At 60.7% G+C, this 23,736-nt stretch overlaps 7 protein-coding genes across 7 annotated transcripts; 4 read left to right on the forward strand and 3 right to left on the reverse strand.

Annotated features, from left to right (window-relative positions):
- Positions 1–353: 353 nt before the first annotated feature.
- Positions 354–1,427, forward strand: BXZ73DRAFT_96201 (uncharacterized protein; the record flags this gene model as incomplete). The annotated part of the gene is made up of 4 exons (XM_048027007.1): positions 354–660; positions 718–790; positions 849–966; positions 1,023–1,427. 4 exons carry the CDS (start codon positions 354–356, stop codon positions 1,425–1,427), a joined length of 903 nt encoding a protein of 300 aa, XP_047883200.1.
- Positions 1,428–1,558: 131 nt separating this feature from the next.
- Positions 1,559–4,235, reverse strand: BXZ73DRAFT_38646 (TPR-like protein; the record flags this gene model as incomplete). The annotated part of the gene is made up of 9 exons (XM_048018237.1): positions 1,559–1,768; positions 1,820–1,955; positions 2,012–2,131; positions 2,185–2,463; positions 2,516–2,719; positions 2,772–3,009; positions 3,062–3,221; positions 3,282–3,751; positions 3,806–4,235. 9 exons carry the CDS (start codon positions 4,233–4,235, stop codon positions 1,559–1,561), a joined length of 2,247 nt encoding a protein of 748 aa, XP_047883201.1.
- A 236-nt stretch (positions 4,236–4,471) lies between these two features.
- Positions 4,472–5,883, forward strand: BXZ73DRAFT_86744 (uncharacterized protein; the record flags this gene model as incomplete). Its single annotated transcript, XM_048024296.1, has 4 exons — positions 4,472–5,254; positions 5,310–5,432; positions 5,484–5,699; positions 5,752–5,883. 4 exons carry the CDS (start codon positions 4,472–4,474, stop codon positions 5,881–5,883), a joined length of 1,254 nt encoding a protein of 417 aa, XP_047883202.1.
- A 3,388-nt stretch (positions 5,884–9,271) lies between these two features.
- BXZ73DRAFT_86745 (phosphate transporter) lies at positions 9,272–11,130 on the reverse strand (the record flags this gene model as incomplete). The annotated part of the gene is made up of 5 exons (XM_048024297.1): positions 9,272–9,675; positions 9,732–10,370; positions 10,428–10,658; positions 10,711–10,940; positions 11,003–11,130. The coding sequence occupies 5 exons, from the start codon at positions 11,128–11,130 to the stop codon at positions 9,272–9,274; spliced, it is 1,632 nt and encodes a 543-aa protein (XP_047883203.1).
- Positions 11,131–16,967: 5,837 nt separating this feature from the next.
- Positions 16,968–19,503, forward strand: BXZ73DRAFT_38907 (inorganic phosphate transporter; the record flags this gene model as incomplete). Its single annotated transcript, XM_048018275.1, has 11 exons — positions 16,968–17,125; positions 17,215–17,268; positions 17,320–17,372; positions 17,438–17,590; positions 17,662–17,768; positions 17,830–17,953; positions 18,019–18,407; positions 18,460–18,715; positions 18,791–19,049; positions 19,099–19,244; positions 19,280–19,503. The coding sequence occupies 11 exons, from the start codon at positions 16,968–16,970 to the stop codon at positions 19,501–19,503; spliced, it is 1,923 nt and encodes a 640-aa protein (XP_047883204.1).
- Positions 19,504–20,194: 691 nt separating this feature from the next.
- BXZ73DRAFT_73398 (uncharacterized protein) lies at positions 20,195–20,867 on the reverse strand (the record flags this gene model as incomplete). The annotated part of the gene is made up of 2 exons (XM_048021893.1): positions 20,195–20,758; positions 20,820–20,867. The coding sequence occupies 2 exons, from the start codon at positions 20,865–20,867 to the stop codon at positions 20,195–20,197; spliced, it is 612 nt and encodes a 203-aa protein (XP_047883205.1).
- A 1,288-nt stretch (positions 20,868–22,155) lies between these two features.
- BXZ73DRAFT_86747 (Maf1-domain-containing protein) lies at positions 22,156–23,217 on the forward strand (the record flags this gene model as incomplete). Its single annotated transcript, XM_048024298.1, has 1 exon — positions 22,156–23,217. The coding sequence occupies one exon, from the start codon at positions 22,156–22,158 to the stop codon at positions 23,215–23,217; it is 1,062 nt and encodes a 353-aa protein (XP_047883206.1).
- Between the last annotated feature and the right edge of the window lie 519 nt (positions 23,218–23,736).

Below are 23,736 nucleotides of genomic sequence, written 5' to 3' on the forward strand. Positions count from 1 at the left end.
GCAACTAACCTCAGGTGGAAAGCGGATGCGGGGATGGTGGTTGGCAGCAAGAGACAACCGACCGCAGCAGTAATCTGTCCTGGCATGACGTAGCAACGGGCGCTACTACATTCATTGAGTTTGACGGAAGTGTGGTAGTACAACCTGCAGCTGGAACATGGCGGGTGGTTCTGCTCCTGTGGGCGTCGGAGGGGCGAAAGACGCAGCGAAGGCCACGTTGTAGCAAGAGGAAAGGCGTACAGTTTGGTGCCATCGTTGGATGATCGACCCCGGGCGCGCGCGCGGCCAGCGCTAGATCGCGGTGCACACCTTGCGTCTCCCCCACTCCGAGTCCCTAGGGCCCACCGACGACTATGATCCCGAAACACACCAACCCCTTCTCACTCACGAGTGAGACCGCGCTTGTTTCCCGTTCTGCATTGAACGAATCCGACGAAGAACCAGAAATCGAGCACGAAGACCCCGAGCACGCGCAATTGCTCGCACGGCTGGAGAACATACTCAAGCGAACGATTGACAACGTCTTGCTCCCTGCACCCCGCTCTACGGAGACGGAAGAACCTTCCAAGAAGAAAAGGCGGAGAAAGGGCGGAGACGGGGATGTCCATGGCGCGACGAACGGGGTACCTGAGGATAAAGAGGACTCGTTTGCAGCCGTTGGTGTGTGTGCTTTGCTTTGCATGTCCTCTTAGGCCCCGTCGCGAATCGCTGCCCCAGAATTCCGTCTGATTTCTGGAAGCTCCCGACCAAGGACCGTGATCCTTGCACCGAAACCTCCGCCGGTCTACATGTGCGTCCGCACTCCGCCCTCACTTTGCACGATCGCTGACCCTTCCTCGGCTACGCAGTTCGCTGGCCCCTCCGGTAGAGGAGACTGCAGAAGAGGCCGAGCTCCGTGCATCCCGAGCGAGGGAAGTCGCCGTTGACTTTGAATGGGTCCAGAGAGAATCCAAAAACGTCACCCGTGTACGTCCCGTCCCTCTTTGCACCAGGCGCGAATATACTCATTCCAAGACACCCAGCCACCTCCACCTGGCGCAAAGAAACCGTTGCGTGCCGCCGCGAAGCTTCCCGAACTTCACCCCACGTTACTTGTCCTGGAACGACCCAAACCCCCTCGAACACCTCACATTCAGCTGGTGAACCCCGCGGACGAAATTGATCCCTCTCCACACGCGCACCAGACCGTTTGTTGTCCGGTAGTCGCTACCCAGCCCAGTCAATCAGACGCGACGGGAAAGAGGAGACGGCGCCGAGGCAAGGCGAAGGAACGACCACGCATACAACCAGCATTCTGGAGACCACCGCCGGGAGTGGGCGGGAAAGCTTTGGGGTACGCGTGGGGTTATGCGGGCAGCAATCCTTTGCAGGAAGGAGACGTCCCTCGATACGAGCGAGACGCCATGAGGAAAGCGGAACTTGCGTAGTCGGTTGCGGTGAGAATGAGGGGATTTCGATGCGGGGATGGCATTTGAACACTCGTCAGGCGTACTGTCTCGCTCCTCATCCTCCCGTACGTGTACAACATGAATATCCTTCCCCCACGCCGCGGAGTGCGTCACAAACTCGTGTCCTCGAAGTCGACGGTGCCCTTCGCGATCTGCTTCCCCTTGTCCCGGTCCCGGTGCTCGCGCATCTTCTGCTCCCAGCTGTCCTCTCCTCCAGGGGGCCCGCCCTTGAAGCCGAAGGGACCCATTTCTGCACTGGCGTCGAGCGCCATCTCGAGCAGCTCGAGCACATAGCCGTTGATGGGTTCGATACTCAGAGCCTATAGGAGGGAGGGTTAAGAAGACAATAAGGCCGAAAGAGAGGAACCTACTTCGTGGTATTTGACGATCGCAAGCTCAATCTCGCCCAAGAGGTGGTAGGTAACTCCCATGAAGGAGAGGGCGGTGACATTCCGGTAGTCGATGTCGAGCACCTGCTGATAAATCTCCTTGGCCTCTTCGAGTCGACTTCAACCCTGGCGTAAGTATCACGCTCATTGGCGGAAGCAAGGGTAGACGCGTACCCGAGCTTTCGTAGGGCCGTGCCCTTGTTAAGGTATGTTGGTATCCATGACTTCTGAGACGCTTTCACGATCTTGGCGAGCTCTATTGCCTCAGTAAAGAGCTCCACGGCCACCTTATACCTGGAGGTGTAAATAAGGATCAAGGAAGATACAATCTGGAGAGGAGGACGTACTGTTCGTTAGAGAAGGCCATCACACCCCGCTCATTGTACAGCAGTGGGTCGCCGTCGCACATGTTTTGAGCCGCATCGAACGCCTCCACTGCTTGCTGCTTGTTTGACAAAATGATGTGCTCCATCCCGACGAACATGAGCGGGAGGTGGGAGCCAGTGTATAGTCGTGCGCATGTTGAGTACGCGGTCACAGCATGCTCGTGCTCGCCTTCGAGCGAGAAGGCGTGCGCGAATGCCACCCATGCAGGGGCAAATCGTGGGTCCATGAGGGAAGTTTTACTGTTGGGTATATGGCTTAGCTGCGGTAATCTGAGGGACTTGGATGACGTACCTGAAGTACGTTCGGGCTTCTTGGTACTTTTGCACGCACATATACCAGATGCCGACGGCATACCAGCTGATCGCGTTTTCTGGCTCTTTATCTACCAGTTCGTGGGCAAGCAGGAAAAGCTGAGAGTTGAGATGTGTTAAGTGATACATGCACGCAACGTGCAAAGGCATCGCGTTCTTATGAACGCTTGTGAGCCCCAAAATTCTACGATAACTAGTTCAGCATACTCATCCGAAGACTATTACAATCATCTTACCTTGACGTGATGGTATAGCAGTCTGCCCAGCGAAGTTGTGTGTAGAGCGCGTCGGCGAAGCTATAGAGCACGTCTGGATTGTCTCCTAGACCGTACTCGTCCACTAGTCGCTTGCGAACAAGTGCATGCTCTTGTGCATGCTTGTACTTGCGTAGTTGTGATACGTACATCAACCGCACAAACTCTCCGTCGGATGGTGCTTGCTCTTTGTAGGACAGCGACTGCACGAACTCCCACTCTATAGACTACGGCTTGAATAGCGATGCCCGGAAGAGTCTGACTGACCGCACCTTCTTCTGGAGTCATCATCTCGCCGTTGACAAGGTGCTCAAACGCTTCATAGCATTTGACATCCAACGCTAGTGCCTCCATAAAACAAGCTTTGGCTTGGTCGCCTCGGTTGAGCTTCAACATGAGCAGCCCACGCAAGTTGCACATGGATGCCTCAATCTACCCCACACATCGCACCTCAGCAGACGCTTCACCGGACAACGCGCATACACTACTCACCTTCACCCCTCCATCCATGTTCGGCACCTCCGGCCCTCCCCGCTCGACCCCCGTCCGGAACGGGTTCGACTCCCCCAGCATCTCCAGCGCGTCGCTCCACTTGCCCTGCCGCATCTGGCACTGCGCGGCGAGGTACCTGCACGCCACGCTCATGTCCACCAGGCGCGACACCCCGTCCTCAAACTGGACGGCGACGTCGACCATCTCCCCGGGCCCGACGGGCAGTCGCTGGGTGCGGCTCGGGTGCGCGGCGGCGGGGCCCAACCCGGGGAGCGGCGGCGGCGGCATCTCGCGGCCCTTGCCCTTCGCGCTCGCCGGGGGCGCGAACGACGGCGGCAGCGGTTGCGCGGCGAGCGGGCCCGTGCGCGGCGGGGTGGTGGGGAACGGGCGGGTGAGCAGCCGCTCGGCGCGCGAGTACTCGTGCTTGAGGAAGAACGTCTGCGCGAGCCAGAACGCGTCGTTCGGGTCGTCTGCGGGCGGTGCTCAGGGGACGCGAGCGGGGAGGGAGGGAGAGTGCGGCTCACTGGTCCAGGTGACGATCTTGTCGCCCCAGAAGGCGGCGGAGTCGTACAGGTGCTGCATGAGCGCGTCGTGCCGCCAGAGCCGCATGCGTTCGACGATGCCCCACTTGTTGGTGTCCTCTTCTTCGTCGTCTGCGTCGTCCTGGAATACATCTGTGGTGTCGATGGCGAGCGGGTGCCGGAGGCTCGCTGTGGTTTTCGTCTTTCGCTGTATGCGGGGAGAACCTTTGACGGGGGAGGTCTGTAGGATCGATCGGCTGGGATCCAGGTATGACTTCTGGTTGGATGCCCCGCTAGCATTCGCATCTGCCAATGAATCCAAGAGAGGCCGGGGTCCAAAAGAGAAAGAGGTGTTGAGCGAGTGGCGAGGACGAGAGCTGGATGGAGAAGATGCTCTCGGCATATTAAATCCTGTCGATGGAGTTGTGGCCATCTCTTTCAAGTAACTGGCCGGTTGATGACGGAGATGCTGGTGTCGGAGGGGGAGGGAGGAACACTCGCGCGCAAGTGGCAGCGCGGCGCACGCGTCGCGCGACTTCCAGACCACGTGCCTCGCGCAAAGCCGGGCGCTTGCTGCACACCTCCCGCAAAATCCAAATTTTGTTGCTGCAGTACCACATCCCTCCATAGCCTGCTCGTCCTCCCACAACACCCTTAGCTTCTTCCACCATGGCGAAGGCTACGACGAAGTCTGAGAAAGCTGCAAAACTCTCCAAGAAACCTTCCAAACCCGATCTGAAGGACGAGGCAAAAGTAAAACCGGCGAAACCGTCCAAGGCTGCGGCCGACCCCTCTGCGTCCAAATCCAAGAAGGAGCTCAAGAGCAAAAGCGCGGCGAAGGACGTCGAGGCACAACCGGAGCCTGAGCACGACAAACCAGCTGTTTCCCCAAAAAAGAAGGCCTCCAAGAAGGGCGAAAGCGCGAGGGAAAAGGAGGCCGAGCCCTCCAGGAGTGAAGTAGGAGTGGAAGGAAAGACGGTGAGCGGGACCAAGTCCCCCGGGGCTGCGATCGGCGAGAATGCGAAGGAGAAGAGGAAGCGGAAGGCATCCGTGGTCGAGGCAGTCCCAGTCAACTCGAAGAAGACACGCAAGGACAAGGACGTAGAGCCTGTCGAGGAGTCTACGGACGAGCCGATGAAGCCCACGAAGAAATCCAAGTCTTCGGTGCCGGCGGTGAAAAGCTCGACTCCATCACCCTCCAAGGAGTCGAAAAAGACACGGACGAAGGGTCAAAAGTCCGAACCCGAGCCTGCAGAGGTGGAAGCTGAAGAGGATGTGCAAGCGGAGGACGAGGACGAGCAACAAGTCTTCGGGTTTTCTTCCGATGACGACGACTCGTCAGACGAAGAGGTCGCCGACGACATCCCTGGTATCGACATCGGCAAGCTACCTACCATCGCGAAGGATGACGAAACCGTCAAGCGCAAACTCGAGAAGGCGAAGCGGAAACGGGTATGTTTTTTCCAGCTAATTGAGAGCATCGCTCGCTCACATGCAAATTATGCAGAACCAAGACGTTGGTGTTATCTACCTAGGCCGGATACCGCATGGTTTCTACGAGGACCAGATGCGCGCATATTTCTTGCAGTTCGGGGATATTACCCGCCTACGAGTCTCTCGCAACAAGAAGGCGAGTGGATCCCAATATAACTGTCACTCACGCTGACCCTCTCTCCCATAGACGGGCAAACCAAAGCACTACGCGTTCATCGAGTTCGACTCGTCTTCAGTAGCACAGATCGTCGCCGAGACGATGGACAACTACCTCCTCATGGGTCACATCCTTACGTGCAAGGTCATCCCAAAGGATCAAGTCCATCCCGAGCTATGGGTCGGCGCGAACAGGAAGTGGCGAGCAGTTCCGCGCAGCAGGGTCGCAAGGGTAGAGCAGAACAGAGTGAGTTGAGCCGTACTTGGTGATAGGACGTGTGGCTCACCATTGTATACAGCCGCGGACCGAACAGGAGATCGCGCAGGCAGAAAAGAGGCTGCTCAAGCGTCAGGACCAAAGAAAACGCAAGCTGGAGGAGGCGGGTATCGACTACGACTTTAGCGCCGTTGCATATGTGAGTTCACCGTAGTACGCCGCTGCGCAAAGTTCTCACTTTTCCCCAGAAGAAGCCGAAGGCGGTGGAAGTATAGCGCTGTGGGAACACTATCACATTGGCCATCTCCGACGAAGTCTCCCTGCATGTATAAGCTTCGGTCTATTTCGCGATCCATGCGATTCTCTGGCTGAATTGCATGCTCATGGATCAGCTTCCGTGCAACAAACTTACATCCTCGGCACGCATAATTGTCCCTCTTGAAGATAGGCCGCCGCTCCCCAGCGTCCACGGCAGTTCGTTCACGCGCACACGCATGTGCCCAAGATGTGCACGAACCCTGCACGCTCTGTCATGTCGTGCGTGCCTCTGTCTGAATGTTCATGTTCCGCGGTCCCTCCGCGCTTCTCGGCCATCTTCTCTGTCCCTATCCGTCCAGACGGCCTGCGATGCCCCTCAGGAAGCTCCGCGAGCAGAGACACCAGCCGGGTGCCGTCCCACGCAGCGCCTTGCGGCGCGAACATGTGAACCGAGTCCTGTCCGCCATTTGAACGTCCTACGCCCGCCGGCACGCCGCCGTACATTCGGCGACAGCATGCCAGGCTTCGGTGCGCCGATGTCAAGATCTGTGAACGTGAGGGTGCCGCTGTCTTCCGTCCGCGAGGCGGCGGCCGCGCGGGGCGGTGTCCAGGCGCATTCCGCCACCTCGCTTGGTACGTTTGGCAGGCGAACGTTCGTACGCCATGGGGCGAGGACGGTACCTACACACCCTAAGCCACAGTGGCCTCTTCCAAAAGGGAGCGCAATTTCCGCGCTCCGTGGCAAGGCAGGGCGCGTCCAAATTGGAGCAACCGAAGTCCAAAGTGAGGTGCGCGCCTGCGAGGGTCAAAAGTGAGACATGGTGTCACGCACAATGCTGCCTTGTCCCCGAGATCTGAGAGGCCACCGACTAGCAGCACCCTCGCATGGCAGCCTCGAAGGAGCTTACAGCAGATTGCAAAAGGGATGAGAAAACGGGAAAGAGAGTATATACTCGTCGGGCGGCCAAAGTTCCGGCCCAATCTTCCGACGTATCTTCCGACACGTCTTCCGACGCATCATCGTCCGATCTGTAAGCGCCAACTGCCATATCCGGCAGGTGATTCACATCCCTTCTCCGGGCGCCTCCAGCCACGAGCCACCTCCGAGTCCCACATCTGCCACAGTTCGTTGAATGGATGGCGACCTCTTCAATAGCATTTTGATAGATATCCGTTTCGGCCTCCGAAGCCGCCGCACCCAGCACAAAGCAAGAAGAAACTCACAGTCCACCTCCTCCAACAGCTCCTCGACCGCCCTCCGCCCTCAACATTCAGTCTCACGACAAGGGAGCGCCCCCGGCCGCGCGGCGACGTGCAGCACATGCATCGCACGCTTCCACATGTCGCCATCCAGCCCCCGCGAGTAGGAGCTCGAGCGTGCCCCCCGCAGGTGGTAGCGGGTGTGGCGCCTTCGAGTGTAGGGTTGGATGCGCGAGCGACGCTCAGTCGATCCGTGGCAAGTGGGGTCTTCGGCGTGCGAGAATTATGCGGGGCTGCATCGCGTGTGCGACGCGAGGGTATCCATAGAGCGCGGTTGTCGTCCCCTGGGTCTTCAGAGGAGGAAGAGACAGAGAGATCACGTGAATCACCTGCCGGATATGGCAGTTGGCGCTTACAGATCGGACGATGATGCGTCGGAAGACGTGTCGGAAGATACGTCGGAAGATTGGGCCGGAACTTTGGCCGCCCGACGAGTATATACTCTCTTTCCCGTTTTCTCATCCCTTTTGCAATCTGCTGTAATCCATGTACTCATTTCAAACAGGTGGGAGCCGCTACAACGTGGACAGATAATCATACACCGACATTAAGGCACCGCCCCTTCCCGTCTGCTCGATGACCCCCCGCACGACGTCGTGACTAGAAGACTTAACGGTTCAAAGCTTGGACCGACCCTTCGCGCCAGGCCTCCTCGACCCCCTCCCCTTCGAACTCTGGCGGCCCGAGCTCGACACCTGCTCGTCGCTCTGGTCCGCGGCCTGCTGCCCGCGCTCGTGCGCGACCAGCTGCGGGTTCTCCTCCTGCTCGCCGCGGACCGAGGGAAGGGCGTCGCCCGGCTCGGACGGCTCCGCGAAGGCGGACGGGGCGGGGACGCGCTCCGCCTTCTGCGTCGGGTTGTACGGCATGGAGGCGTGTGTGGGTCGGGTGAGCGTCGTGGGTTGCAGCGTCTCGGGGGCTGGGGGCTGGGGGGGGGCGAGGACTAGAGTCGTCAGCTAGTCTAGAACATATGTCAGCGTGACGGGGGAGAAGGGGAGCCTGGACACTCACTAGCGAGGACTGGCGCGTGTCGTGTGCGTGTGTGCGATGGCAGGTGTGCGTTGAGGTTGAACGTGGAATCCCTAGACGAGCTCGCGTGCGCACTGTGTTTAAGACCGCCGCCGCCGTGCCCCTCGGCCGCACGCGGAAGGGCGGGGCAGTCGAGCGATGACGGCGCGCGCGCATCATGGGGGGCGGCGATCGTGGGCGGTGCGTCAAAGCCTCTGGTGCGTACTACATGGATATATCAATGCATCTGCGTACTGTATACGACGTCCGTGGCCGAACGCATGCAGCACGGACCGACTGACGCAGGCGATTGAGCTTGTCGTAGGCGGACAACGTAGTCTGTACATGCATACTTGGCTGCATAACGCGGGGCGCTCGGCTGCATGACGTCCCGGTCACATAAGACACCGAGCACGGCTTGGCTCCAGCTGGATCCCCGATCAACATATTTCCGGCTGCTGGGCCAAGACGATCGGGGATCTCGCTCGCTCGTCCGAGAGAGAGATGTCATCGCGAGTGGGTCCATCAGCCCCTTACCGCGCAGACGCGATGGGCACGTCTCGCGCTGGTTCCCGACCGCGGTTAGCGACCGCTAACAAGCTTCGATACGTAAGCGCGGACCTGGTGTACTTGCGGCGATGGACGGGGGCGTCGAGTCCGACGGCGCAAAGAACGTGCGTGCACCGCCGTGGGGAGCTCGGAGGCCAGTGAGCTCCGGTCGCCACTAGGCCGTGGCTAGGCCAGAGAGGGCCAAATGGAGTGTGTGGACCTCAAACTCGAAGATTCGAACTTCGATGACGTAGGCTTGCTGCGGGCCCTCATTCGGCGCACAACGTAGGAAGAGGTCTGAGAGACAACCTGGATGCTGGCCCTGTCGCATTCTGCGCTAGATTTTTCGAGCAACAGTAGCATTACACTGGATAGCAAGTACGTACATGCAGATCATCGCGGGTAAGATATGTATATAACGAGCGTACGGAGTATCAGACAGCGACCGGTGCGAGAGAGGAAAAAGCGTGGTGAGAGAGGATAGATAATATCATGCAAGTGAGGGGTAACATGTAGTCATCGCGTCAGGCTCAGACGGTCGCCTTCTTCGGCCGCTCCTCGATGAAGCCCTCCTGGTTCTCGCCCGAGAGCTCCTCGAGCGACAGGCCCTTCGTCTCCTTGATGAGCAGCGTCGAGAAGATGCCGGTGAACATCCAGAACGCGAAGATCTGGAGCAGGTGGTTGATGAACTTGCTCGGACCGCCGATGTTGATGAGTTTGCCGAAACCGACCTGGGCGACGATCGCACCAAGCTTGCCTGAGGCGGCAGAGATACCGTGCGCGGTGGACCGGTAGCGCGTCGGGAACGCCTCACCGGGGACGATGAACGTGGTGGTATTAGCGCCGAAGTTCTGGAAGAAGTTGGTGAGGCAGTAGAGGAAGACGAAGGCGTTCTTCGAGCTCTGAGTCTCAATGAGCTTGTCGTAGCCGAAGCCTAAGCGCTCAGGTAAGCGCGCGCTATCTTAGACGCCAGCCAGATTAAACACATACCCATGATGATGAAGAGGATGGTGAGCATGGTGAAGCCCATAAGCTGGATAGGCTTGCGTCCCCAGCGGTCAATGAGGAGGAAGGTGGCCCAGTAACCGGGGATGAGACCGGCAACGGAAAGGATCATGTTACCGATGGTGATGTTCTTCAGGTTCGTGTACGCCTTGAGGCCACCGGTGAGGTTCGAAGCAGGGGAACCGAACCCGATGGCGGTCAGGATGACGGAGGAGTTGAGACCGAGGCCGTAGAAGGCGATGTCGAGGGCGAACCAGGAGTAGGACGTGCCGATGAGGAGCCGGAGGTTCTCCCACTTGGAGAAGTAGGCGACGAAGTCGCGACGGGACGCCTTGGGGGCCTGGGCGCGCTCGATGACGGCGTCAGGGTCGACGTAGTACGAGCCGGTAGTGAGGAAGTTCTCGACATCCTGGGTGGCCTGCTTCACGTTGCGCTCGACATCCATGGTGAAACGGGGGGTCTCGGGGATGGTGAGACGGAAGTAGAGGGCGATCGCACCGGGAACGCAACCAAGACCGATGAGGAGACGCCACATGAAGTCGATGTGCTCGAGGTGGTTGGGGTCATCGTTAAGGACGGGCGTCTTGTAGGCCTGAACAACGATGAAGCCGACAAGCGCCGCGGCTGGGAGCGGTCTTGTCAGAAACAGCACAGATTGGACGCAACAAAACTAAGGCTCACTGAACTGGCCCCAGCCCTGGTTTGCAAAGACCGCAGTCATCATGCGACCACGAATGTGGGTGGATGCGAACTCGGAAGAAATGACGGCGGAAAGAGGGTAGTCACCACCGATGCCGATGCCCATAATGAACCGCCAGACGACGAGGACACCGATGATACCGACGGCGGGACCCTGGCCGGAAAGAGCCTGACCGAAAGTAGCGATGATGATGAGCATGAGCTCAACACCGTCTGTCAAAGCATATTAGCGCCGGGGGCAATCGGTGCAAGGAAGGAGACGTACACATGCGCTTGCGACCGACAACGTCGGCGAGCCAACCAAAGAGAAGCTGACCGACCAAGGTGCCGACGGGGGTGGCAACCTTGACACCAAGGTCCTGGTTGGTGTTGAGCTTGCCTCCGGCACCGTAGACGTAGCCAAGCATGGTGGAGGCGATGTTGATCGCGAAGATGTCGTAGGCGTCGGTGAAGAAGCCGACGCCGGCGACCATGACCACCTTCACGTGGAACCAGCTGAGGGAGGTCGTGTGAGCAGAGGAGATCGGGGGGCTTGGGATGCTTGGAGAGGTACGCACGAGAACTTGGCGGAGTCAATCTCGGCAAGGGCAGCGCGACGCTTCTCGTCGAGAGCGTACGCGTTGGAGCGTGCAACGGGGGCATCAGCAGAGCTGGTGGAAGCCTTGTCAGCCGCGTAGGAAGCCATCTCGTCCGTCGGTCGAGGCGGGTGCTCGGAGGGGGAAGGAGCTTGGGGAAGAGGCTGGGCGGGCTTGGGAGGGCGGGCGTCGCTTTTAAGCAGGCGGTCATCTCATCGGCTGAAGACGCTCCGAGGGCGATCAAATCTTCGCAGCTCGCGCTGGCCCATGTCGCGTTCCGGCCGTCGTTTTCCCTGGGCGAGAGGACGAGTGCCTTGCACGTTCGTGCCAGTCCGCGGCCAATCACCGTCCGCCGTCCGCCTGCCTCATCCGGAAGGCGGGGACGCCCGCGCACGTTCTCACGCTGGTCCACTGCGCTCTTGGCCTGCCCCGGCCGTGTCGCCGGCCGCGCGCGACGGCCCCGACGTCTCCTTGGCACATTCGTCCCACCGCCGCCTTGCCACCTCGAGCGGGCGGTCTCATCAACCCATCCATCTTTTCCCGTTCTCCCGACGAATGTGCATCCCGCGCCATGTGGCCGACGCGTCCATCGGCGGTGGACTGCATCGCCCTCTCTGCAACTCTGTCTGAGAGCGTTCTCCACACGCGCCGCAGATAGTGCGCGCGAACCCCACCGCTCCATGTGTTCCAACCTCTTCTCTGTCTGTGCCTCGCCGCCAGCCGGGCCCGGAGCCCTCAGGCGCTCCGAATCTGAAGAGCTAGGACTTGCCAAGCGCCCATGCTTGGCCGCCCAGACGGTGCTGTCGGCATCCTCCGTCCTATTTTTGCCCATGCTGGGCTTGTGCTGGGCAATACAGGTACGTGCTGGGCACATATCGCCCAGCCCAAGATGTCTCCAAACCACCGGACAACCCTTCTCCCCTCTCGGACTCTGCTGCTGAAACTTGTCTGCAAACCCGCGCACTTGCCGCCACCTCAAACTCGCTGCGCACCCCTGGAATTGTCTCGCTATGCTCAACACAGCTGCCATTGCCAAGGGCACACCGATCCCGACCGTCCGTGAGCCCGTACACAGAGAATCGCGGATAGGGCTAGCCCGCTCGATCGAGACCTACGCGGGGCGACCCTAGCTTCCCGACCCTTGCTGTCTCCGACCCTTGCTGTCTGGTGGTTGGGCCGGGCGCCCCGCAGCACTATGTATGTCCATACACCGCAACACTCGCCCCGACCAAAAACTTCCTGCCCTCCGCCACCACAAATTGGTCTCGCGACTAGTGACTCCGGCGCGCGGCCCGTTCCGCCGCAGTTCGCCGTCCGGCCTGCTGTCAACGTGCTCACGCTCATGGAAGACCTCCCATCTCAGGCACCCGCCCTGCTCGCTTGCGAAGAACGTCGTCTGATGCGCACTCGTCTTCCGAGGCGAGTGGCAGTGACTCCCAAGGCACCTCTCGAGGCCCAAAGCGACTCTGCGCTTTCGTACTACGCGGCACATCCCACGAGCGTGCGCAATCAAACACGGCACGACCGGAGCCGCGAGAAGCCCAAGACTACAGTTCTACATGAATCTTTGCTCCTCTTCTTCTCCACCGATGTCTTGCCTCGCGGCCTCGTGCGTCCGTCACTTTACATCGCCTTGACACTTCTTTAGTCTCACACAGCCTCCACCACCTTCCACTCCACTCGTTCCGCCGGGCTGTGCGACACGATTCTGAACTTTGTCTTCTAGCGCTCCGAGGAGCTTGTGCACGTGCGAGGACACCGTCGCCGCTGGCACGACAACAAGTTACCCAAAGAGACTCTTCGAAGCGTGGTGCAGAGCCTCCAGCCGCCACTAGTGCTGCTCAGAGCATCTTGGGCACACCTAGAAGTCGACGTGGGACGCGCAGGCAGTGTTTCTTCCTGGCGACGCGCTGCCTCCTGTTGTACAAGGTACGTCGCGACTCGCGCAGCATCGACATTCTAATGCCTTCTCCACACATGCTTTGCGCTCGCCAGTGCTGTCCGGGAGGTATTGGCATTCAATCGTGCTTCTTCGTTCTGTCCGACCCCTCTATGAGCCATCTAGAGCCTCCCTTCTCGACTATACCCCGCTTTCGCTCGGCCCGCCGCCCGCGTCCAGAGGCCATAAACATACACTTTCTCAGCCTCACCAGTGCGCGCGCAGCACCACGAACGTCGTGCCCTCGAGATCCGTTAAATGAGGCCGCGCTGACTTGCTCTATAACAGTGATAGAACAGCTAGCGGACGTCTATGTTTCCCAGGGTTCAGCGCCGCAGCCGTCGCTGTCGCCGTTGCAATACAGCCCCATAGGTCTTTTCGGCCGAATGCCTCGGCTGCCACTTCCCAGCTCTTGCCTTCCAGGATCGTAGACAGAGAGTGCCGAGCTCAAGCTCGGCTGGTGCGTGCGACAGGATCATAAACCACTCCGACCGCCCGCAGCCGCGTCGATCGTCGCCCTCATTGCCCTCGCCGCATTCAAGTCGGCTTCACCTGGCCCCTCCTCATCGGGCCCGGCGTCGTCCCCAGGGCCGTCGCGCCCTGCTTCCGGCTCCCGATCCCCGAGACCCGGCGTTATGGCACGAGGGACATCGAGCGCAACGTCGGGCTCCCCTTCCCTCACCTCTCGCCACATGGTGTGCACGCTGGGACGCGCGCTCTTTTGGGACAGGCCTGGTGGTACCGCCGCGCGGACGACGGCGGGCAGGTTCTTCGCGCTCGCGCACCTGCTCTAGGACCACGACGACGTTCATTGTCCCCGGCAGCGCGTTCTCCACGCGCGACCGCGCACAGACTCTCCGCCGGGAGCGGCGAAGCTCGGCGTCCACCGCGGGCGGGGCGCGCACCGTTCCCGGGGTGAGCACTGAGATCCTCGCGGGTGTAGTGCTCACGGGCGCGGTCGCGACGTTGTTCATTCACGAGACGACGCCTGAGGAGCCCCCAGCGAGTACCAGTTTGTTTTCACTCTTTATCGATGGTGACTTGTCGCATCGCGCTCCGTGTGATGTATCTCCGCAGTCTAGTGCTAGTACTATAAGGCCCGAGGCGTAGGGCAAATGACAGGTGCATTCGTCGGGTTGTCATGCACTCTACCGTTTCCGGAAATCCGTGCGCAAGACGCCGCGGCGAAAGCACATGCCTCCTCTGATGGCAGCAAATGCCAAATGGCCGTGGGCGGTGAGTTGCGTTCCGTCAGCGTAACGTAAGTACATATGCGGCTAGCGGGCGCACCAGGGATACGCGCGTACGCGCTGTCTAATCACCTGCAGCAGGGCGGGGTTCCGAGGGGTCCCGAGGGCGCACGGCCCTGAACCGGACGCGACGGGGACTTGGATGGGTCCGGGAGCGGCGCGCGCGGACGCACAGGTTGCAAGTGCGTGATGGGTACACGAGAACGTGGTGGCGTCTGTCGGGACGCAACGCGCGTAGGGAAGACGGGGCTCAATGCTCGGGGCCCGAGGGACGCATCGTTGATGCGCACTGGCCAGAGGCAGCGCGTATTCCGCGGCGGCGGGTGGCCCACGGACGGGTTTGAGGCCTTGAGGCCTGGGCGCGGGATCGATGTTGCCTGTGGACGCGCGACGTGGGACGGATAGATAGACGAGACGGCGCGCGCGGCAAGTCCGAAGCTCGAACGGAAGGATGAAAGTAGATGCATGGAAGCGAGGGCATTAGGGTTCGGGCTGCACAGAGATGTGCGCGAGCCTCGCAAGGCCTCGCAAGGCAGGCGCGGGGAGTTTGGAATGAGCGCCGCGGGGAGTCTGGTCGGCGAGGTCATACGCATCGCCTCGGGGACCCGAGGGCAGGTGGCGGGGCGAGTATACGGATTGTGGACGGCACGGTCGACGTTGGCAAGATCATCCGCGGGGCCGCCTGGCCCTGAGCCTGTAGGTCGCGCGCGGGACGTCGGCAGCGTTCTTCTGCCGTGACCAGGGCAGAATCATGACATTGGTTACCGAGCCCCCGCTGTGTTCGGCGAACCAGGTATACTTCTTGACCTCGGCCGTCGAGCTTGGGTAGCATGAGGACGGGTCACGGAGATGAGGGATCGCGAAGCCTTGCACCGCCGGCCGTGGCTCATTCAGTACGAGGACGGGACGCCGCGGGCCTCCTGATGTCAGTGAACAAGAGTAGGTTTGAGGGTGAGTGGCTGAGGATGGTAGAAGTCGCTACATATACCGCACTGATAATGTTCTGGCGTTCAAAGATTTGGGCGATGGTTCTGAGAGAACATGAACGACGACCTCGTGCGAACGACTTCCTCTCATGGTCCGCCGAAGACGTCGCGCGACCAGGGTCCCGCGATGGACACTTTCGTGTGCGCCCACGCCCGCATCGCGTCTTGCTTCGTATTTGAAGAGACAGAGCTGAGTTTGTGCGGAGGAAGTACATCGTCGTCACGGCACGTTTGCGGACTCACCAGTCAGCGGGAACAAATAGGTGATGGACCGTACCACAATGTTCTGATAACAGCTGGGCGTTCACCGTCGTCCGAGAGATGCTTTAGAACCCTGCCACATCAGCGGCGCGCCCCGCGAAAGATGTTGCTCGTGAACGCCACCCCGTAGTTCAGGGAACGGCAAAGGAAGAGATGGAATTAATTGCAAGAAGGCGGTCAGCACCCTGGACAACAGGCTGCGCTGAAGAGGTGTTTTTTGCGTAATCGGTGTCGCGAGCCGGCGGGCCCCGACGGTAGAGACCTGCGGACGCATTCAAACCTTCGTGGACAAGCAATCTGGGGTGTGCTGATCAGCCTCCAAAGGGTGGGGAGACCGCACTGCGGCGGGGTGGACAAGTGGCGGAGTGGACAGAGCCTCGAGGCTCGCTGGCGTCTGATGTCCCCGCGGGCACCGACGGGCCCGACGGTGAGCTCGAGCTCCGAGACACACAGCTGCACCTTCCTCTCTCCTCCTCTCCGGCGCCGGCCCTACTCCTCCTGGCGCATCATTTGCACTCATGTCCGAACAATTCCCTTCCACCGCGCTATCACGCAATGGCGCCCTCTATCATGTCAAACAGCCTCTCCAGGTCCGCCCGCAGTCGATACCGTCCCCACGGTTGGCCGCGCATGAGAAAGGCCACGGTGTGCAGTTCAGCGTCCGGTAAGATTTAAACCCTCCCATTTTTCTCATCAGACTCTGCGTCTTCCTTGGTGGGCGGTCGTGTCTGAGCGGCTTAAGTATTGTTCGAGATGTCTCGAACCTCGTACTCTTTGGCGAGCAGGCGGAGCCATGCGCGGTTGCGCGATCTCCCTTGGAGGTGACCGCCGCGGCCGCTAAGCTCCAAACAGACTAGAGTTTGTGCCACGATTGATCTCTGCCGAGAGCAAGTTCGTTACGGCCTCTCGCCCTGCAAATTTGCGACCACCCGCACGTGTGTGCTCGCGAGTGAGCTTTCTTCGCAGCACACTGCGGGGACTGCTTCTGCGCTCACTGCGTAGACGCAGACGTCTGTATGCATCTCCTCAGCCCTCTACATGCAGAGGGCTGCGGGCGTGGGTACGAACGCTCTTCCGTGCGAAGCGGGCCTCGAAGACGGCATTGGTGCTCGGGCGAACGTGCACAGGCCTGTGGCACTCTGCAGAACGCGCTCCCGGGGAATGCCTCGTTGTTGGCGAGATCGTCGAGGGCGGCTAGCGGTGATTGTAGAAGATGATGGCGTCCAGCCATCTGTCGTCCTTCTCCCCGCCGTCGGAGAGAAATCTGCCCTCAGCAGACTGGACGCTGACTTCCAGGGCCGGACAAGGGCCGAGTCCTTTCGGGGACCCTAGGTACAGCACCGCCGCCGAACGTCCGAATGGCCCGGACGAGCCCCGTTCTCCTCCTCCGCTCGCACTCATATAAGTATTAGCTTGCGCCCGCATGTGCCCCGCCCCGAGCTTTCCGTCCCGCCTCCGCAGACGCGCACCCTCCACCTCTATGTGGGCGTGGGCCCTCTTTACACCCTACCATGCCTGCCCCCTCCATACGTAGCCGCCTCTTCTCCCCGACCGAATCACAACCATTCGGCCGCTCCAAGGCCAAGGCCGATCCCGCCGTCGCCGCCAGCCGGCGATTGAATGACAGCCGTCGCGCGCTGCTCAAGGAGATTGACAATGCTCACTTTTCGTAAGTCCCCGCCGTCTCGCTCGCGCGCGATGCTCGGTGTATGCGCGTCCGCTTGCGCGCGGTCCGACGCTGAGCCATATGGGTCCCAGATGGTTCCATGTGAAAGTCGCGCTCGTCTCGGGTGCAGGCTTCTTCACGGACGCGTGAGTGATCTGCATCTTCTCAGACACTCTCCTCGCTGATATCCCTGACAGCTATGACATATTTGCCATCAACATCGTCTCGGTCATGTTGGGCTACCTCTACGGTGGCAGTCAGTCCCTTCCATCACACATCCCGCCTTCGCGCCTCTCACGCGCTTCTCTTCTCCAGAGGGAGGCACTGATGGCACTCTTGCCGCATTACCGCGACGCGCCCTCACCACCTCGCAGGAGGTGGGGATCAAAATCGCGACGCCCGTCGGTGTTTTGCTGGGGCAGCTGCTGTTCGGCTGGCTCGGCGACAAGCTCGGTCGGAAACGTATTTGTGCGTCACTGCTTTTCTGCAGTCGTGCGATGAGGCGACCCGCGCTCATGCGTCTCAACTCCCGCGCTCAGATGGCGTGGAGCTCTTGATTATCATGGTCGCGACTTTCGCGCAAGCACTGTGCGCACCCGCGGTCGGTATCAGCTTCGTCGGTGTCATCATCTTCTGGCGATTCGTGGTGCGTGTTATGCCCATCTGCGTCGTGACCTCAGGACGCCCATCCTCATCTACCTTCTTAGATGGGCATAGGTATCGGTGGTGACTATCCTATTAGCGCAGTCATCTCTTCAGAATTCTCCTCTGTGCATATCCGTGGACGTGTTATGGCCGCTGTGTTCGCAAATCAGGGGTGGGGTCAACTCAGTGAGTGCACTGTTCGGACGGCCCGGCCCGGCTGACAGGCGCGCGCTTGCCCTTTCCGTCGGTAGCGGCCACCCTCCTTTCCTTCGTCGTCGTCTCTGCATACAAACATTCTTTCCTCGAGGACACCTCTCCCGAGGTCTTCCGCTCCCTCGACCGGATATGGCGCCTCATCATCGGCTGTGGCTGCGTCCCCGCCGCTATCGCACTGTACTTTCGCCTCACCATCCCCGAGACCCCTCGGTTCACCATGGACATCGAACGCAATCTGAAACAGGCCACGCTAGACACTGCAACATTCCTCAGCAGCGATGAAGGCTACACCGTCGACCCTGATGCGCTCGCACAGAGGGTCCGCGCCCGCCAGGCAACGAAAGACGACTTCCGGTCCTACTTCGCCAAGTGGGAAAATATGAAGGTGCTCATCGGTACTGCTTATTCGTGGTTCGCACTCGATGTGGGTACCGTTTGTGCGTGCACAGCTGTGTGCGTCTGACCCGCTCTTACAGATCGCATTTTACGGCCTGGGCCTCAATTCTTCGATCATCCTTGGGGCCATTGGATTCGGACCTCCGAGCCCTAGCAAGAATCCAGGTGCAGTTGTCTGGCAGACGCTGCGGAACCTGAGTCTTGGGAACCTCATCCTGTCGGTGGCTGGCCTCGTTCCCGGGTACTGGGCGACGTTTTTCTTCATCGACCGCTGGGGCCGAAAGCCAATCCAGTTCATGGGCTTCTCCGCCCTCACCGTGCTCTTCGTCGTCATGGGTGAGCATCTCTTCGGGCTTCCAACCATTGATCCTGTCCTTCTCTTCGCCAAGCTCACCGCTATGCTCCCACCAGGTTTCGCGTACAATAAGCTGACTGCGACCTCGGGTGGGCGAATCGGGTTCGTGGTGCTCTACTGCTTCGCGAACTTCTTCCAAAACTTTGGGCCAAACTCGGTCACGTTCATCGTACCTGGTGAAGTGTTCCCGACGCGATACCGCGCGACGGCGCACGGTATCTCGGCCGCAAGCGGCAAGTTCGGCGCCGTCGTGGCGCAGCTCGCGTTCCAGTGGCTCAAGGACGTGGGCGGCACGAACAAGTTCTTACCGCACATGTGAGTGGGGCCGTGCGTTTTGTATGTGTGTGCTGATGAGCGGGGATAGTCTAGAGATCTTCGCGTTCTTTATGCTTACCGGCTTACTGTCGACGACGCTCATCCCCGAGACGGCGCAGAAGTCGCTGGAAGTACTCTCAAACGAGAGCCAAGACGACTTCATCCAAGGCTCGCCCGCTTCACCCTTCCCCTCTCGTCCCTTGGCTAACGCACCGCCCCGTCTGCCACAGCCGTCCCGACACCGTCCCCCGAGGGCAGCGTCGTGGGCTACGTCGGCGAGTTCCAGATGTCGCCCATCAAGCTCCACCCGATCACCCACCTCCCCGCGCGCCCCGTCCCGACGTTCGCCCCGGCGCACAAGCCGCGCTCGCGCTCGGACATGTCGCACTTCGCGAGCCTCTCGGACCTGTCCATGAGCTCGACACAGCTCCTGCGCGACCGGACGCCGACGTGACCGACTCCGCGACCTCAGCATTTCAGTCCCGCACCGCCGTCTCTTCTCGCCGACCCCCGCCGCTCTCTACCATCCCGTCTCGTCTCGTCTCGTCTCGCCCTCCGGCCGGTCCCGCCCTCTCCGTTTGTATCCTTCCAGATCCTTCCCCGTCCACAGTACTAGTGCTTCCGCATGAGAGACCAGGCCCCGATCACATCATTATTGCTATTCGCGTCGCATCCCCTGCTTTGTGTCGATATCCCCGTGTACCCCCATCGCCGTTCTTTTGCTTTCGCCTTCGCGCCCGTGTGGTGCGTCGATTGGTGTCGCTTGCCGTCGTCGTTTTTGTTACTTAGAGTGGACATTGGTTTGAGGTCCATGGCATGAATATGTACGTAGACAAGCCGCCGCGTGGCGGAGGCAGAGCACCCACCACTCTTAGCTTACGGTCTCGCTCTGTCTCCTGCAGTGTATGATCGGTGTAATATACCAAACATCTATTTGGAACGTCTCTTCTGCGAGGGCACGCATACACGTTTCCAGTACTGGGGTATTTGTCTATTACGGCTACAAAAACGCAACAGATCACAAACTGACGGCGTATGACATGCGTGCATGAGAGAAAGCCGGTGTTCCGGACACCGTCAGCCCCAGGCTCACGAGTGGGGGCAAGTCCAAGACGCCAACGGATCTAGAGGAACCCAAGCGCTGCTCAGTTCCAGTACTCGACATCAGACTCAGACTCAGACTCAGACCCAGAGTCTGAATCGGAGCCCGAGTCCTCCGTCGCGCCCTCCGCGAACGCGACGGCCTTGAGCGGGGACGACGTCGCGGGCGCGTGCGCGTGCGCGCGCCCTTGCGGCGCTCTCGGGGGCTGCGCGCTCCTCTTGCCCCTGCCCCTGCCCCTGCCCCTGCCTTTGCCCTTGGTCGCGCCCTTGCCCTTCACGCGCGCCAGCGGGGAGGCCGTGCTCGTGCGCTTGCGCGGGGGAGAGGCGGGGCGCGCGGGCTTGCGCGCGGGGATCCGGATCGTGATGCGGGGCGATGGAGGTGGGGGGACTTCGACGATGTCCGGGTCGAGGGGCTCGTCGGGGACGAGGATGGGGTTGTGCTGCGAGCCTTCGGCTGCAGCGGACGAGGGCTCGAGCTCGGGTTCTTCGGAGGGGTAGCGGGAGAAGACGGTCGTGACGGGGAGGCATCTGTCGAGGTGGGCGGGGACGTCGTTCGGGTCGGGCATGCGCATTCGGGGGTCGAGGGGCTCCGGGGTGGCGTAGCGGTGCTGGAGGTGCGTGTGGACTGTTTAGCTGTCGGAGGTGCATGGTGTGTAGCGAACCACTTACGGAGACAGGGTCGAGAGGAATGAAGGGGATCGTCTGTGGGCGATACATACTTGAATCTTGATGCCGAGGGTGCCTCAGGTGTTGAGTGCGGAGCTGTAGGTCTCCGCCGGCGACACACGGGCTCTTGTAAGGAGGAAAGTAGAGCCACTGGAAAGCAGATGGGGAGGGCGTTCACAATGCGCGGTTTATGTAGATCGGCCTGCAGTGGCTTTGTACGACAAAGCGGGATGCTACAAGGAGTGTCTGCGAGCGAGGGCATCGTCGAAAGTGGGCTGTGGTTTTCGCCGCGACGTATGGTCATGGGGGGATTCGGCCACTATTCAGGCGAGCGTATTCGCAGTTGATCACCGTGATGTGGCCGCATTGTGGCCAGACCAACATCGCGATACAAAGCAGCATACGAATCCTACTGCGCTTGGGCGGCGATTGAAGTGGACCTACATCATTTTTGGCTGTGTTGGAGTACGTGGAGCGAGGACGATGAAAGTCAAGAAGAGTGTGTTAGTGGTGACGAGGTAGTAGTAAATGGATCTGGGCTACTTGTATATGGCGCCTAAGGGTGGTGTTCGCTTAGGTAATCACTAGCACTCATCGTACGTGCGTCTTGGATCTTGGCCGTCTTAGAGCTCTACCGCAGTGCTTCGGTGGGAAGCACCCCGGGAGATAGCGACACACTGAAAAAAGGAAGGACTTGGAACGTGAACGCCTGCACGTAGATGCGTGCGTGCCACTTAGACAACGAGGCCGTGCGCACGCAGGCGCCCCGGACTTGCAAGGCTGCGGGTCCTGCGGCGACTCAGAGGCGCACTAGAGCAGCGACGGGAGCAACTGGGGTGGGGGCGAATGCAGTTGCCTGGATTGGGGAGAGAACGTGCGTACATGGTGGGCAGAGAGGACACCGAGCATGGGAGGCACGGGCGTCGGGGTACGGAGGCAGCCAAATCCAAGGCCAAACATCGCATGACGTCCGCCCGCCCACCGTCCGGTTTCCCACCAGCCCTGTGCACCACCACCACCTCCCCTCGCCCACCAGCCTCTCCGCCAGCGCACTTCCTCCCCTCCCGACCCCCCGTCGCCCCGGACACCCCTCGACGCCCGCCGCCCGCCGCCCGCACCCACGACGCTGATAAGCAGCGCCAAGGCCACCCTCCACAACCCCTGGACCCGCTGCTCGTCCCACTCCCGGCGCACTCTCTCCGCCCACCGCGTCCCGTCTACCGCAGCCCGTCGGTCCCCGCATATATCGCCCAGACGCCTCTCCGCTGCCCGTACGCACCTCTCTACGCCCTTTCACGACCCCGTAGCACCCCCATCGTCTCTCCCTACCTCCACCACGATGAAATACATCGAGTTGCCCGAGCTTTCCCGCCTCGCCCAGGCCCTCACGCATGAAGGCCCCGAGTGCTCCGTCCACACCCGGATAGAGGCATACAGCTGCAAGAACATCAAGCGCGACAAACGCCTCTTCCGCTCGCTCGAGACCGCGTACGCCGACGAGGTCTCGCACTCGCCCCCGCTGCCGTCCGACATGGCCGCGCTCGAGCGCGAGTCCGAGATGACGCCCTTTGGGCCGATGCAGGAGAGCTACTCGCGCAAGACGCTCTACCTGCTCATCGCCACCCTCAACGTCGCCTTCCCCGACCACGAGTTCTCCGACGTCCGCCCCCACCACTTCAACCGCGAGGAGTCCGGCGCGAGCGTCCTCGGCGCGCTCTCCGCCACCCTTACCTCCCCCGCGCCTCAGACCCGCGTCCCCCGCACCTACTCGTCCTATCCCCCGGCCTCGTCCGACTTCTTCCCCTTCTCCGTCCCCACCTCCTCGTCCCCGCTCGACTTTTACGTCCGTCCGAGCCCCCGCGCGCCCTCGCGCGCCCAGTCCGGCACCCACCCCACCCTCTACCAGTGTCTCGACGAAACAATCCGGCTCGCCGACTGTGAGGTGTACTCCTACACCCCCGACGTCGAGTTTGACCCGCACGCGAGCGACGACGCGGACGAGTCGGACGAGGGCAGCGCCGGCGAGGACGACGAAGGCGCGTCCGACGATGACACCCAGTTCCGCTTCGACGACTACGACGTCGACGAAGCCCCGCTCCGCCGCCGGAGCACGGGCTCGAGCACGGACTCAGACGAATACTACGCCCCGCACCCTGGGGCCCACGGCCGCCGCCGGGGCGCACTCCTCTGGAGCGCGCACTGGTTCTTCCTCAACCGCAAGCTCAAGCGCGTCCTCTTCATCTCGATATGGGCCCGCTCCAAGGGCATCGCCGCGTTCATGGACCGCGAGGTCATGTACGGTTCGCCTGGCAAGGCCTCGAACGAGCGGTTCTTGGGCTGGGAGGGCGCCGTCGGCGCGGGAGCGCGTGCGATGGGTCTCAGCGGGAGTGCGCACCTGTAGAGGTCAGCGTTTGCTTGCGCACGATGAGAGCTCGGAGATTCCACCCTTATGGTACGTCGCACTGTGGCGCGAACGTGCTGCATCGGACTGAACGAGTGCGTAGCGGACACGACAGCGGCACGGAGTGCACGTTATGCCGGCCGCGTTATGCTTCCCGTCCCCTTCAGGCCCTCGATATGCTTCACGGCCCTCGATTGATCTTTACCGTATCTTCTCCACATACGAACCCCGCCTATGCAATGCTCCATTAGTTTCGTTCGCCCTGTACATTATCTCCCTCTATATCCCCTGCTGCTTACCTTATTATTGGGAACGATCTTGAAGTCTTACTCTATGCTCCTGGATGTACACAAGATAAGTTCTAGATACTTATCGACTTGCGAGTTCGGAAATCCTGGCTGGCTGCGGAACGAGTGAGGGAACGGGGAGGGTGTCAAGGTGGCGGGACGGAAGGGTGAAGTGGGCAAAAGCCGCACGCCGTCCATGGAGGCAGCGAGTGAATGACTCGGTAGGACTCAG

This window comes from Epithele typhae (genome assembly GCF_022376455.1).
Source record: "Epithele typhae strain CBS 203.58 chromosome Unknown BXZ73scaffold_2, whole genome shotgun sequence".
Lineage (NCBI taxonomy): Eukaryota > Fungi > Basidiomycota > Agaricomycetes > Polyporales > Epitheliaceae > Epithele > Epithele typhae.